The sequence below is a fragment of the Montipora capricornis genome, chromosome 6 (assembly GCF_036669925.1).
Source record: "Montipora capricornis isolate CH-2021 chromosome 6, ASM3666992v2, whole genome shotgun sequence".
NCBI classification, from domain to species: Eukaryota; Metazoa; Cnidaria; class Anthozoa; order Scleractinia; family Acroporidae; genus Montipora; species Montipora capricornis.
In genome coordinates, this window is record NC_090888.1 from 1,010,193 (window position 1) to 1,025,217 (window position 15,025).

The window sequence follows — 15,025 nt, forward strand, 5'->3', positions numbered from 1 at the left end:
TTAAAGATATATTCATTAAAAAGAAAAGCCGCTGTACAAAATGCGGCCCTGGATTCTCTTTTAAAACCAGTAAACTCATAGGTACGGATAAAATCAGGTAGCGCATTCCGCAACTTAGCTGATACGTAAGAAAAAAGAGAACTAACACCATAACTGGTTGTTCCAGGTTTATTGACGAACAGAATGTAATTTACGCGAAGATCATGCATAAGAAGGGGACGGGAGAGAAAACGTATTTTTCATATAAGCAGAAAAACCCTTTTTTCGAAAAAAAAAGCAAAAAAAAAAAATACAAAAAAGAAACCACATACTTTTATCAAGTAATACGAGGAAATTTTGAATGCGCTTATTGCATAGAGATGTGGAGCTTGACTTTCGTAGTAAGAGGACAGGTAATCTGCAAATATGAATAACGTTATTCTCTTATTTACATTATTATACCGTGTCTTTGACACGAGAATTACAGCGAAATGAAAGCACAACTTTGTCGCGAATTTTCTATGTTAAAAACTTGTTCAGAAATCCAAAATCTACGTTAACAGCACACACCAGGCCTACTCCTGAGTATCTGGCTAGAAATCATTTCCTCTGGCCGCGCTTCAGCCATTCGATGAGGGCCAGTCTCCTGCTTCTTAAGTTGCCTCGCTCTTGCCCAAAAAGAATTCTGGGTAATTCTGCCATTCCATGACAAGGGAAGACTCTCGATCCTCATTTCATAGTTTTTTCATAAGTGTCGGGCCACCCAGTCCTACCTGCAAAATAACGCATCGATTGAAGGTTTTAGCTTTTAAAACTTGCCCAGATTGTGTCAGTAGGTCCTGGAATTCGTCCACAGAAAGGCCAGAGAGACAACTTCACTCGTGAACCGCCATGTTTACAACAGAGCATTTTAGGCGTCCCAGTCTGCATGAAACCATCTCTCGCCTGTGTCTGACACAAGACCAGACACGCACGGTCCTTACGTTACGTTTATGCCTATAAAATCAACTAAAATGTAAATTGCTGGTACAAAAAAAAAAAAGAAAAAAAAAAAACCAGCGTTTTAATGTTTTTTGGTGGGCTATTGTAGGTATCGAAGAGCCAGACCATTTGCGCATGCGCTGATGGAATGTTTGAACAAGAGAGAAAAACGCAGTACTTCCAGACACCGGCGCTGAAGCGTCGTACCAAACGAGTCATCCCGGGATTTCGGCCCGTGCGATCGCTTTTTGGACGCAGTTGGCCGTTCGCTGCTTTGTGCTACCGACCTTGCCTCCCGGTATGGCATTGAGAGAGAGATATGTCGGCCCCTAAACCATATGTGACAAATCCCACGCCTACTCACAGCTCCAAACCGCCCTTGTCAATATAGGGCAAGAATTAGATGGCTTATATATTTAAGAGAAAAGTCATTTTATCTGTCATATGGTAAGCGCTGGAGTCGCAGATTACAAAGTGTACGCACGCGATCTCCTAAAGGTAACATACATACAGTCATAAGCCTTTTCCGAATAAGTACAGGAGCTAATATCTTGGAGACATTACATTTACAGCTAAAATACATAGCATATACAGATACCTATACTACTAAATACATAATATTTAAAGATATAATCATTAAAAAGAAAAGCCGCTCTACAAAATGCAGCCCTGGATTCTCTTTTAAAACCAGTAAACTCATAGGTACGGATAAAATCAGGTAGCGCATTCCGCAACTTAGCTAATACGTAAGAAAAAAGAGAACTAACACCATAACTGGTTGTTCCAGGTTTATTGAGGAACAGAATGTAATTCACGCGAAGATCATGCATAAGAAGGGGACGGGAGAGAAAACGTATTTTTCATATAAGCAGAAAAACCCTTTTTTCGAAAAAAAAAAGCAAAAAAAGAAAAAATACAAAAAAGAAACCACATACTTTTATCAAGTAACACGAGGAAATTTTGAATGCGCTTATTGCATCGAGATGTGGAGCTTGACTTTCGTAGTAAGAGGACAGGTAATATGCAAATATGAATAACGTTATTCTCTTATTTACATTATTATACCGTTTCTTTGACACGAGAATTACAGCGAAATGAAAGCACAACTTTGTCGCAAATTGTCTATGTTAAAACTTGTCCAGAAATCCAAAATCTACGTTAACAGCACACACCAGGCCTACTACTGAGTATCTGGCTAGAAATCATTTCCTCTGGCCGCGCTTCAGCCATTCGATGAGGGCCAGTCTCCTGCTTCTTAAGTTGCCTCGCTCTTGCCCAAACAGAATTCTGGGTAATTCTGCCATTCCATGACAAGGGAAGACTCTCGATCCTCATTTCATAGTTTTTTCATAAGTGTCGGGCCACCCAGTCCTACCAGCAAAGTAACGCATCGATTGAAGGTTTTAGCTTTTAAAACTTGCCCAGATTGTGTCAGTAGGTCCTGGAATTCGTCCACAGAAAGGCCAGAGAGACAACTTCACTCGTGAACCGCCATGTTTACAACAGAGCATTTTAGGCGTCCCAGTCTGCATGAAACCATCTCTCGCCTCTGTCTGACACAAGACCAGACACGCACGGTTCTTACGTTACGTTTATGCCTATAAAATCAACTGAAATGTCAATTGCTGGTACAAAGAAAAAAAAGAAAAAAAAAACCAGCATGTTAATTTTTTTTGATGGGCTATTGTGGGTATCGAAGAGCCAGAACATTTGCGCATGCACTGATGGAATGTTTGAACAAGAGAGAAAAACGCAGTATCTCCAGACACAGGCGCTGAAGCGTCGTACCAAACGAGTCATCCCGGGATTTCGGTCCGTGCGATCGCTTTTGACGCAGTTGGCCCTTCACTGCTTTCTGCTACCGACCTTGCCTCCCGGTACGGCATTGAGGGAGAGATATGTCGGCCCCTAAACCATATGTGACAAATCCCACGCCTACTCACAGCTCCAAACCGCCCTTGTCAATATAGGGCAAGAATTAGACGGCTTATATATTTAAGAGAAAAGTCATTTTATCTGTCATATGGTAAGCGCTGGAGTCGCAGATTACAAAGTGTACGCATGCGCCCTCCTAAAGGTAACTTACATACAGTCATAAGCTTTTTCCGAATAACTACAGGAGCTAATATCTTGGAGACATTACATTTACAGCTAAAATACATAGCATATACAGATACCTATACTACTAAATACATAATATTTAAAGATATATTCATTAAAAAGAAAAGCCGCTGTACAAAATGCGGCCATGGATTCTCTTTTAAAAACTAAATATTTTAAGCAAGAGCCGATACAACGTAGATTTGATTTTAGTGATGTTTTATTTTTCGGCTGGCCAAACCAGCCTTCTTCAGGTACAATGAGAGTTTACATTGAATTGCTTCTATGTACATATATATATATAGTAAATGGATGTTGACGTAATACTGGAAAAAATGTGATAAAACATGGCAGTTACAAAGATTTTGAATTCAAATGTTAAGAGTCACGGAAAAATAAAGGAAATCACTAAAATAACAAAGTGAAATCTAATACGTTTCTTCGCGGATATTAAGACCGTTGGGATCAATTGTCCTGCCTTTTAAATTAAAAAAGCTTCCCTGGCCTTACGGATCGAGTCTCTGTTAGAAAACATTTTTTCGATAGGGATTAATTGTATGTCCTTGGAAATGTTGTGGGGAGAGGAGAGGAAATGTTCTGCGACTGTAGTAGGTTTGGATTTGGTGTTAGCGTTATCTAAAGTGCGGCGGTGTTCATTAAAACGGTCTTTTAAACGTCGTTTAGTTTCTCCTATGTACTGTAGATGGCATCTGTTGCATTGAATCATGTACCGGTAGATAAGGTTTTTAGTTTCGCAAGTTATGTGGAAATTAATGGAGCGCGTTTCGCCAGTAGAGCAGAATTTGTAGTTGGTTAGTCCATGGGAAATGTAAGGACAGGTAGCGCAGTTTTTGCCACAGCGAAAAGAACCGGAAGGAAGTGTGGAATTAGAGTGAGTTACCTTGGGGGACAGTTTAGCTGTAACCAGCAGGTCTCGAAGGTTAGGGGAGCGCCTGAAAGCCACAACAGGTAGATAGAGGAAAGCATTTTTGCAGCGGTCAGAAGAAAAAAGTAGATTGTAGTGTTTTTTTATTATGTTGAAGATGGAAGGAAGTGATAGATTATAGGTCGTAATGAAAGGTATTCGTTTGGGTTTGTCTGTCTGGTTAGGTTGTAGGGTATGTGTGCGGGGAATGTCTGCAGCCCGTTGTATTTGTTTGGTAACAAAGTTGCGTTTGTAACCTCGTTTCAGAAGGTATGTCGTTAGTTCCGTGGTGCGAATCTTGAACGTTTCGTCGGTAGAACAAATTCGTCGTAGGCGGAGTGCTAGGCTGAAAGGGATTGCTTTTTTTGTATGTAGAGGATGACAAGAGGAATAAAGTAAGTGTTGGTGTTTGTCCGTGGGTTTCGTGTATAGGTCTGTATTTATGTTTCCGTCACTAGTTAGTGAGACGTTAACATCAAGGAAAGGAACACTGGTGGGAGAGTGTGAGCTAGTGAATTTAATGGTAGGGTGAATGTTGTTGAGATAATCGATGAAAATTTTAAGGTTCTCCGGACCTTCAGTCCAGATCATAAAAATATCATCAATGTATCTCAACCAAGTATGCGGTTGGAATGGGGCGTTCCTTAGAGCATTTTTCTCGAAAAGCCCGAGGAAGAGGTTAGCAAAAGAGGGGGCCATTTTGGTGCCCATAGCTGTGCCGTGGATTTGAAGGTAGCGGCTATCATTAAAAGTGAAGTTATTCATCGTGAGAATCATGCGGATGAGGTCGCAAATAGTGCCAGTGGGAATGGTGTTGTGAGGATCAGTGCGTAAAAAATGATCACAAGCATTAATACCTTCATTATGTGGAATATTAGTGTATAGAGATGAGACGTCAAGTGTTACTAATAATGAATTAGAGGGTAATTCGCCAATGGTAAGGAGTTTATTGAGAAAATCGTTAGTGTCTTTAACATGAGATGGTAGTTTGTGGACAAGGGGTTGAAGATGGTGGTCAATAAAATGGGATATGCGTTCAGTGGGATGACTATTAGATGAAACAATAGGGCGTCCTGGGTTACCGGGCTTGTGTACTTTGGGAAGGATGTAGAAACGTCCTGGTTTTACGTCAGGTTGTATCAGGTATTGTTTTGTCTTCTCGTCAATGAGGTCGTTAGTGTACATTCTGTTTACGTATACTGTTACTCGTTTTTGTATGTCAACAGTGATGTCTTCATTTAAGCGTCGGTAGAATTTAGAGTCGTTAAGTTGTCTGTTGCATTCGTCAATGTACCAGGTTTTATCCATAATAACCGTACCGGAACCCTTGTCTGCTGGTTTTATTACAATGTCTTGTCGTTGTTTAAGTTGGTGTATTGCCTGTCGTTCAAAGGTGGTAAGATTGTCGCGAATAGGTTTAGGTTTACATGTAGTGATGTCAAGTTTAACAGCGTCTAAGAATGTATCTAGGGCCTGTTCTCTGTTAGTGGGAGGGTTCCAAGTGCTTTTATTATGGAAAGGGTTGTCTCGTTTGTTCACGTTAGTGGTGTTGTTCTCGTCAAAGAAGTACTCTGTTAGTCGCATACGTCGAGCAAAGTCATATATGTCGGCTGAGATTTCAGGCCAGTTGATGTGTCGAGGAGTAGGGCAGAATGTGAGGCCACGTGCGAGAACAAATATCTCTTTTAAAACCAGTAAACTCATAGGTACGGATAAAATCAGGTAGCACATTCCGCAACTTAGCTGATACGTAAGAAAAAAGAGAACTAACACCATAACTGGTTGTTCCAGGTTTATCGAGGAACAGAATGTAATTTACGCGAAGATCATGCATAAGAAGGGGACGGGAGAGAAAACGTATTTTTCATATAAGCAGAAAAACCCTTTTTTCGAAAGGAAAAAAAACAAAAAAACAAAAAAAATACAAAAAAGAAACCACATACTTTTATCAAGTAATACGAGCAAATTTTGAATGCGCTTATTGCATAGAGATGTGGAGCTTGACTTTCGTAGTAAGAAGACAGGTAATCTGAAAATATGAATAACGTTATTCTCTTATTTACATTATTATACCTTTTCTTTGACACGAGAATTACAGCGAAATGAAAGCACAACTTTGTCGCAAATTTTCTATGTTAAAAACTTGTTCAGAAATCCAAAATCTACGTTAACAGCACACACCAGGCCTACTCCTGAGTATCTGGCTAGAAATCATTTCCTCTGGCCGCGCTTCAGCCATTCGATGAAGGCCAGTCTCCTGCTTCTTAAGTTGCCTCGCTCTTGCCCAAAAAGAATTCTGGGTAATTCTGCCATTCCATGACAAGGGAAGACTCTCGATCCTCATTTCATAGTTTTTTCATAAGTGTCGGGCCACCCAGTCCTACCAGCAAAGTAACGCATCGATTGAAGGTTTTAGCTTTTAAAACTTGCCCAGATTGTGTCAGTAGGTCCTGGAATTCGTCCACAGAAAGGCCAGAGAGACAACTTCACTCGTGAACCGCCATGTTTACAACAGAGCATTTTAGGCGTCCCAGTCTGCATGAAACCATCTCTCGCCTCTGTCTGACACAAGACCAGACACGCACGGTTCTTACGTTACGTTTATGCCTATAAAATCAACAGAAATGTCAATTGCTGGTACAAAAAAAAAAGAAACAAAAAAACCAGCATGTTAGTTTTTTTTGGTGGGCTATTGTAGGTATCGAAGAGCCAGAACATTTGCGCATGCACTGATGGAATGTTTGAACAAAAGAGAAAAACGCAGTACCTCCAGACACCGGCGCTGGAGCGTCGTACCAAACGAGTCATCCCGGGATTTCGGCCCGTGCGATCGCTTTTGGACGCAGTTGGCCCTTCACTGCTTTCTGCTACCGACCTTGCCTCCCGGTACGGCATTGAGGGAGAGATATGTCGGCCCCTAAACCATATGTGACAAATCCCACGCCTACTCACAGCTCCAAACCGCCCTTGTCAATATAGGGCAAGAATTAGATGGCTTATATATTTAAGAGAAAAGTCATTTTATCTGTCATATGGTAAGCGCTGGAGTCGCAGATTACAAAGTGTACGCATGCGCCCTCCTAAAGGTAACATACATACAGTCATAAGCTTTTTCCGAATAACTACAGGAGCTAATATCTTGGAGACATTACATTTACAGCTAAAATACATAGCATATACAGATACCTATACTACTAAATACATAATATTTAAAGATATATTCATTAAAAAGAAAAGCCGCTGTACAAAATGCGGCCCTGGATTCTCTTTTAAAACCAGTAAACTCATAGGTACGGATAAAATCAGGTAGCGCATTCCGCAACTTAGCTGATACGTAAGAAAAAAGAGAACTAACACCATGTTCCAGGAACACCTTGTTCCAGGTTTATTGAGGAACAGAATGTAATTTACGCGAAGATCATGCATAAGAAGGGGACGGGAGAGAAAACGTATTTTTCATATAAGCAGAAAAACCCCTTTTTCGAAAAAAAAAAAAAAAAGCAAAAAAAAAATACAAAAAAGAAACCACATACTTTTATCAAGTAATACGAGGAAATTTTGAATGCGCTTATTGCATAGAGATGTGGAGCTTGACTTTCGTAGTAAGAGGACAGGTAATCTGCAAATATGAATAACGTTATTCTCTTATTTACATTATTATACCGTTTCTTTGACACGAGAATTACAGCGAAATGAAAGCACAACTTTGTCGCGAATTTTCTATGTTAAAAACTTGTTCAGAAATCCAAAATCTACGTTAACAGCACACACCAGGCCTACTCCTGAGTATCTGGCTAGAAATCATTTCCTCTGGCCGCGCTTCAGCCATTCGATGAGGGCCAGTCTCCTGCTTCTTAAGTTGCCTCGCTCTTGCCCAAAAAGAATTCTGGGTAATTCTGCCATTCCATGACAAGGGAAGACTCTCGATCCTCATTTCATAGTTTTTTCATAAGTGTCGGGCCACCCAGTCCTACCAGCAAAGTAACGCATCGATTGAAGGTTTTAGCTTTTAAAACTTGCCCAGATTGTGTCAGTAGGTCCTGGAATTCGTCCACAGAAAGGCCAGAGAGACAACTTCACTCGTGAACCGCCATGTTTACAACAGAGCATTTTAGGCGTCCCAGTCTGCATGAAACCATCTCTCGCCTCTGTCTGACACAAGACCAGACACGCACGGTTCTTACGTTACGTTTATGCCTATAAAATCAACTGAAATGTCAATTGCTGGTACAAAAAAAAAAAAGAAAATATAAAATCAACTGAAATGTCAATTGCTGGTACAAAAAAAAAAAAGAAACAAAAAAACCAGCATGTTAGTTTTTTTTGTGGGCTATTGTAGGTATCGAAGAGCCAGAACATTTGCGCATGCACTGATGGAATGTTTGAACAAGAGAGAAAAACGCAGTACCTCCAGACACCGGCGCTGGAGCGTCGTACCAAACGAGTCATCCCGGGATTTCGGCCCGTGCGATCGCTTTTGGACGCAGTTGGCCCTTCACTGCTTTCTGCTACCGACCTTGCCTCCCGGTACGGCATTGAGGGAGAGATATGTCGGCCCCTAAACCATATGTGACAAATCCCACGCCTACTCACAGCTCCAAACCGCCCTTGTCAATATAGGGCAAGAATTAGATGGCTTATATATTTAAGAGAAAAGTCATTTTATCTGTCATATGGTAAGCGCTGGAGTCGCAGATTACAAAGTGTACGCATGCGCCCTCCTAAAGGTAACATACATACAGTCATAAGCTTTTTCCGAATAACTACAGGAGCTAATATCTTGGAGACATTACATTTACAGCTAAAATACATAGCATATACAGATACCTATACTACTAAATACATAATATTTAAAGATATATTCATTAAAAAGAAAAGCCGCTGTACAAAATGCGGCCCTGGATTCTCTTTTAAAACCAGTAAACTCATAGGTACGGATAAAATCAGGTAGCGCATTCCGCAACTTAGCTGATACGTAAGAAAAAAGAGAACTAACACCATGTTCCAGGAACACCTTGTTCCAGGTTTATTGAGGAACAGAATGTAATTTACGCGAAGATCATGCATAAGAAGGGGACGGGAGAGAAAACGTATTTTTCATATAAGCAGAAAAACCCTTTTTTCGAAAAAAAAAAAGCAAAAAAAAATATATATACAAAAAAGAAACCACATACTTTTATCAAGTAATACGAGGAAATTTTGAATGCGCTTATTGCATAGAGATGTGGAGCTTGACTTTCGTAGTAAGAGGACAGGTAATCTGCAAATATGAATAACGTTATTCTCTTATTTACATTATTATACCGTTTCTTTGACACGAGAATTACAGCGAAATGAAAGCACAACTTTGTCGCGAATTTTCTATGTTAAAAACTTGTTCAGAAATCCAAAATCTACGTTAACAGCACACACCAGGCCTACTCCTGAGTATCTGGCTAGAAATCATTTCCTCTGGCCGCGCTTCAGCCATTCGATGAGGGCCAGTCTCCTGCTTCTTAAGTTGCCTCGCTCTTGCCCAAAAAGAATTCTGGGTAATTCTGCCATTCCATGACAAGGGAAGACTCTCGATCCTCATTTCATAGTTTTTTCATAAGTGTCGGGCCACCCAGTCCTACCAGCAAAGTAACGCATCGATTGAAGGTTTTAGCTTTTAAAACTTGCCCAGATTGTGTCAGTAGGTCCTGGAATTCGTCCACAGAAAGGCCAGAGAGAAAACTTCACTCGTGAACCGCCATGTTTACAACAGAGCATTTTAGGCGTCCCAGTCTGCATGAAACCATCTCTCGCCTCTGTCTGACACAAGACCAGACACGCACGGTTCTTACGTTACGTTTATGCCTATAAAATCAACTGAAATGTCAATTGCTGGTACAAAAAAAAAAAGAAAAAAAAAACCAGCATGTTAATTTTTTTTGGTGGGCTATTGTAGGTATCGAAGAGCCAGAACATTTGCGCATGCACTGATGGAATGTTTGAACAAGAGAGAAAAACGCAGTACCTCCAGACACCGGCGCTGGAGCGTCGTACCAAACGAGTCATCCCGGGATTTCGGCCCGTGCGATCGCTTTTGGACGCAGTTGGCCCTTCACTGCTTTCTGCTACCGACCTTGCCTCCCGGTACGGCATTGAGGGAGAGATATGTCGGCCCCTAAACCATATGTGACAAATCCCACGCCTACTCACAGCTCCAAACCGCCCTTGTCAATATAGGGCAAGAATTAGATGGCTTATATATTTAAGAGAAAAGTCATTTTATCTGTCATATGGTAAGCGCTGGAGTCGCAGATTACAAAGTGTACGCATGCGCCCTCCTAAAGGTAACATACATACAGTCATAAGCTTTTTCCGAATAACTACAGGAGCTAATATCTTGGAGACATTACATTTACAGCTAAAATACATAGCATATACAGATACCTATACTACTAAATACATAATATTTAAAGATATATTCATTAAAAAGAAAAGCCGCTGTACAAAATGCGGCCCTGGATTCTCTTTTAAAACCAGTAAACTCATAGGTACGGATAAAATCAGGTAGCGCATTCCGCAACTTAGCTGATACGTAAGAAAAAAGAGAACTAACACCATGTTCCAGGAACACCTTGTTCCAGGTTTATTGAGGAACAGAATGTAATTTACGCGAAGATCATGCATAAGAAGGGGACGGGAGAGAAAACGTATTTTTCATATAAGCAGAAAAACCCCTTTTTCGAAAAAAAAAAAAAAAAGCAAAAAAAAAATACAAAAAAGAAACCACATACTTTTATCAAGTAATACGAGGAAATTTTGAATGCGCTTATTGCATAGAGATGTGGAGCTTGACTTTCGTAGTAAGAGGACAGGTAATCTGCAAATATGAATAACGTTATTCTCTTATTTACATTATTATACCGTTTCTTTGACACGAGAATTACAGCGAAATGAAAGCACAACTTTGTCGCGAATTTTCTATGTTAAAAACTTGTTCAGAAATCCAAAATCTACGTTAACAGCACACACCAGGCCTACTCCTGAGTATCTGGCTAGAAATCATTTCCTCTGGCCGCGCTTCAGCCATTCGATGAGGGCCAGTCTCCTGCTTCTTAAGTTGCCTCGCTCTTGCCCAAAAAGAATTCTGGGTAATTCTGCCATTCCATGACAAGGGAAGACTCTCGATCCTCATTTCATAGTTTTTTCATAAGTGTCGGGCCACCCAGTCCTACCAGCAAAGTAACGCATCGATTGAAGGTTTTAGCTTTTAAAACTTGCCCAGATTGTGTCAGTAGGTCCTGGAATTCGTCCACAGAAAGGCCAGAGAGACAACTTCACTCGTGAACCGCCATGTTTACAACAGAGCATTTTAGGCGTCCCAGTCTGCATGAAACCATCTCTCGCCTCTGTCTGACACAAGACCAGACACGCACGGTTCTTACGTTACGTTTATGCCTATAAAATCAACTGAAATGTCAATTGCTGGTACAAAAAAAAAAAGAAAAAAAAAACCAGCATGTTAATTTTTTTTGGTGGGCTATTGTAGGTATCGAAGAGCCAGAACATTTGCGCATGCACTGATGGAATGTTTGAACAAGAGAGAAAAACGCAGTACCTCCAGACACCGGCGCTGGAGCGTCGTACCAAACGAGTCATCCCGGGATTTCGGCCCGTGCGATCGCTTTTGGACGCAGTTGGCCCTTCACTGCTTTCTGCTACCGACCTTGCCTCCCGGTACGGCATTGAGGGAGAGATATGTCGGCCCCTAAACCATATGTGACAAATCCCACGCCTACTCACAGCTCCAAACCGCCCTTGTCAATATAGGGCAAGAATTAGATGGCTTATATATTTAAGAGAAAAGTCATTTTATCTGTCATATGGTAAGCGCTGGAGTCGCAGATTACAAAGTGTACGCATGCGCCCTCCTAAAGGTAACATACATACAGTCATAAGCTTTTTCCGAATAACTACAGGAGCTAATATCTTGGAGACATTACATTTACAGCTAAAATACATAGCATATACAGATACCTATACTACTAAATACATAATATTTAAAGATATATTCATTAAAAAGAAAAGCCGCTGTACAAAATGCGGCCCTGGATTCTCTTTTAAAACCAGTAAACTCATAGGTACGGATAAAATCAGGTAGCGCATTCCGCAACTTAGCTGATACGTAAGAAAAAAGAGAACTAACACCATGTTCCAGGAACACCTTGTTCCAGGTTTATTGAGGAACAGAATGTAATTTACGCGAAGATCATGCATAAGAAGGGGACGGGAGAGAAAACGTATTTTTCATATAAGCAGAAAAACCCTTTTTTCGAAAAAAAAAAAGTAAAAAAAATATATATACAAAAAAGAAACCACATACTTTTATCAAGTAATACGAGGAAATTTTGAATGCGCTTATTGCATAGAGATGTGGAGCTTGACTTTCGTAGTAAGAGGACAGGTAATCTGCAAATATGAATAACGTTATTCTCTTATTTACATTATTATACCGTTTCTTTGACACGAGAATTACAGCGAAATGAAAGCACAACTTTGTCGCGAATTTTCTATGTTAAAAACTTGTTCAGAAATCCAAAATCTACGTTAACAGCACACACCAGGCCTACTCCTGAGTATCTGGCTAGAAATCATTTCCTCTGGCCGCGCTTCAGCCATTCGATGAGGGCCAGTCTCCTGCTTCTTAAGTTGCCTCGCTCTTGCCCAAAAAGAATTCTGGGTAATTCTGCCATTCCATGACAAGGGAAGACTCTCGATCCTCATTTCATAGTTTTTTCATAAGTGTCGGGCCACCCAGTCCTACCAGCAAAGTAACGCATCGATTGAAGGTTTTAGCTTTTAAAACTTGCCCAGATTGTGTCAGTAGGTCCTGGAATTCGTCCACAGAAAGGCCAGAGAGACAACTTCACTCGTGAACCGCCATGTTTACAACAGAGCATTTTAGGCGTCCCAGTCTGCATGAAACCATCTCTCGCCTCTGTCTGACACAAGACCAGACACGCACGGTTCTTACGTTACGTTTATGCCTATAAAATCAACTGAAATGTCAATTGCTGGTACAAAAAAAAAAAGAAAAAAAAAACCAGCATGTTAATTTTTTTTGGTGGGCTATTGTAGGTATCGAAGAGCCAGAACATTTGCGCATGCACTGATGGAATGTTTGAACAAGAGAGAAAAACGCAGTACCTCCAGACACCGGCGCTGGAGCGTCGTACCAAACGAGTCATCCCGGGATTTCGGCCCGTGCGATCGCTTTTGGACGCAGTTGGCCCTTCACTGCTTTCTGCTACCGACCTTGCCTCCCGGTACGGCATTGAGGGAGAGATATGTCGGCCCCTAAACCATATGTGACAAATCCCACGCCTACTCACAGCTCCAAACCGCCCTTGTCAATATAGGGCAAGAATTAGATGGCTTATATATTTAAGAGAAAAGTCATTTTATCTGTCATATGGTAAGCGCTGGAGTCGCAGATTACAAAGTGTACGCATGCGCCCTCCTAAAGGTAACATACATACAGTCATAAGCTTTTTCCGAATAACTACAGGAGCTAATATCTTGGAGACATTACATTTACAGCTAAAATACATAGCATATACAGATACCTATACTACTAAATACATAATATTTAAAGATATATTCATTAAAAAGAAAAGCCGCTGTACAAAATGCGGCCCTGGATTCTCTTTTAAAACCAGTAAACTCATAGGTACGGATAAAATCAGGTAGCGCATTCCGCAACTTAGCTGATACGTAAGAAAAAAGAGAACTAACACCATGTTCCAGGAACACCTTGTTCCAGGTTTATTGAGGAACAGAATGTAATTTACGCGAAGATCATGCATAAGAAGGGGACGGGAGAGAAAACGTATTTTTCATATAAGCAGAAAAACCCTTTTTTCGAAAAAAAAAAAACAAAAAAAATATAAATACAAAAAGAAACCACATACTTTTATCAAGTAATACGAGGAAATTTTGAATGCGCTTATTGCATAGAGATGTGGAGCTTGACTTTCGTAGTAAGAGGACAGGTAATCTGCAAATATGAATAACGTTATTCTCTTATTTACATTATTATACCGTTTCTTTGACACGAGAATTACAGCGAAATGAAAGCACAACTTTGTCGCGAATTTTCTATGTTAAAAACTTGTTCAGAAATCCAAAATCTACGTTAACAGCACACACCAGGCCTACTCCTGAGTATCTGGCTAGAAATCATTTCCTCTGGCCGCGCTTCAGCCATTCGATGAGGGCCAGTCTCCTGCTTCTTAAGTTGCCTCGCTCTTGCCCAAAAAGAATTCTGGGTAATTCTGCCATTCCATGACAAGGGAAGACTCTCGATCCTCATTTCATAGTTTTTTCATAAGTGTCGGGCCACCCAGTCCTACCAGCAAAGTAACGCATCGATTGAAGGTTTTAGCTTTTAAAACTTGCCCAGATTGTGTCAGTAGGTCCTGGAATTCGTCCACAGAAAGGCCAGAGAGACAACTTCACTCGTGAACCGCCATGTTTACAACAGAGCATTTTAGGCGTCCCAGTCTGCATGAAACCATCTCTCGCCTCTGTCTGACACAAGACCAGACACGCACGGTTCTTACGTTACGTTTATGCCTATAAAATCAACTGAAATGTCAATTGCTGGTACAAAAAAAAAAAAAGAAAAAAAACCAGCATGTTAGTTTTTTTGGTGGGCTATTGTAGGTATCGAAGAGCCAGAACATTTGCGCATGCACTGATGGAATGTTTGAACAAGAGAGAAAAACGCAGTACCTCCAGACACCGGCGCTGGAGCGTCGTACCAAACGAGTCATCCCGGGATTTCGGCCCGTGCGATCGCTTTTGGACGCAGTTGGCCCTTCACTGCTTTCTGCTACCGACCTTGCCTCCCGGTACGGCATTGAGGGAGAGATATGTCGGCCCCTAAACCATATGTGACAAATCCCACGCCTACTCACAGCTCCAAACCGCCCTTGTCAATATAGGGCAAGAATTAGATGGCTTATATATTTAAGAGAAAAGTCATTTTATCTGTCATATGGTAAGCGC

At 40.9% G+C, this 15,025-nt stretch overlaps 1 protein-coding gene across 1 annotated transcript; it reads right to left on the bottom strand.

Moving 5' to 3' along the window:
- Nucleotides 1-3,566: 3,566 nt before the first annotated feature.
- LOC138053085 (uncharacterized) lies at nucleotides 3,567-5,689 on the bottom strand. The gene is made up of 2 exons (XM_068899773.1): nucleotides 4,625-5,689; nucleotides 3,567-3,581 (listed from the first exon to the last, which is right to left on the bottom strand). Exons 1-2 carry the CDS (start codon nucleotides 5,687-5,689, stop codon nucleotides 3,567-3,569), a joined length of 1,080 nt encoding a protein of 359 aa, XP_068755874.1.
- Between the last annotated feature and the right edge of the window lie 9,336 nt (nucleotides 5,690-15,025).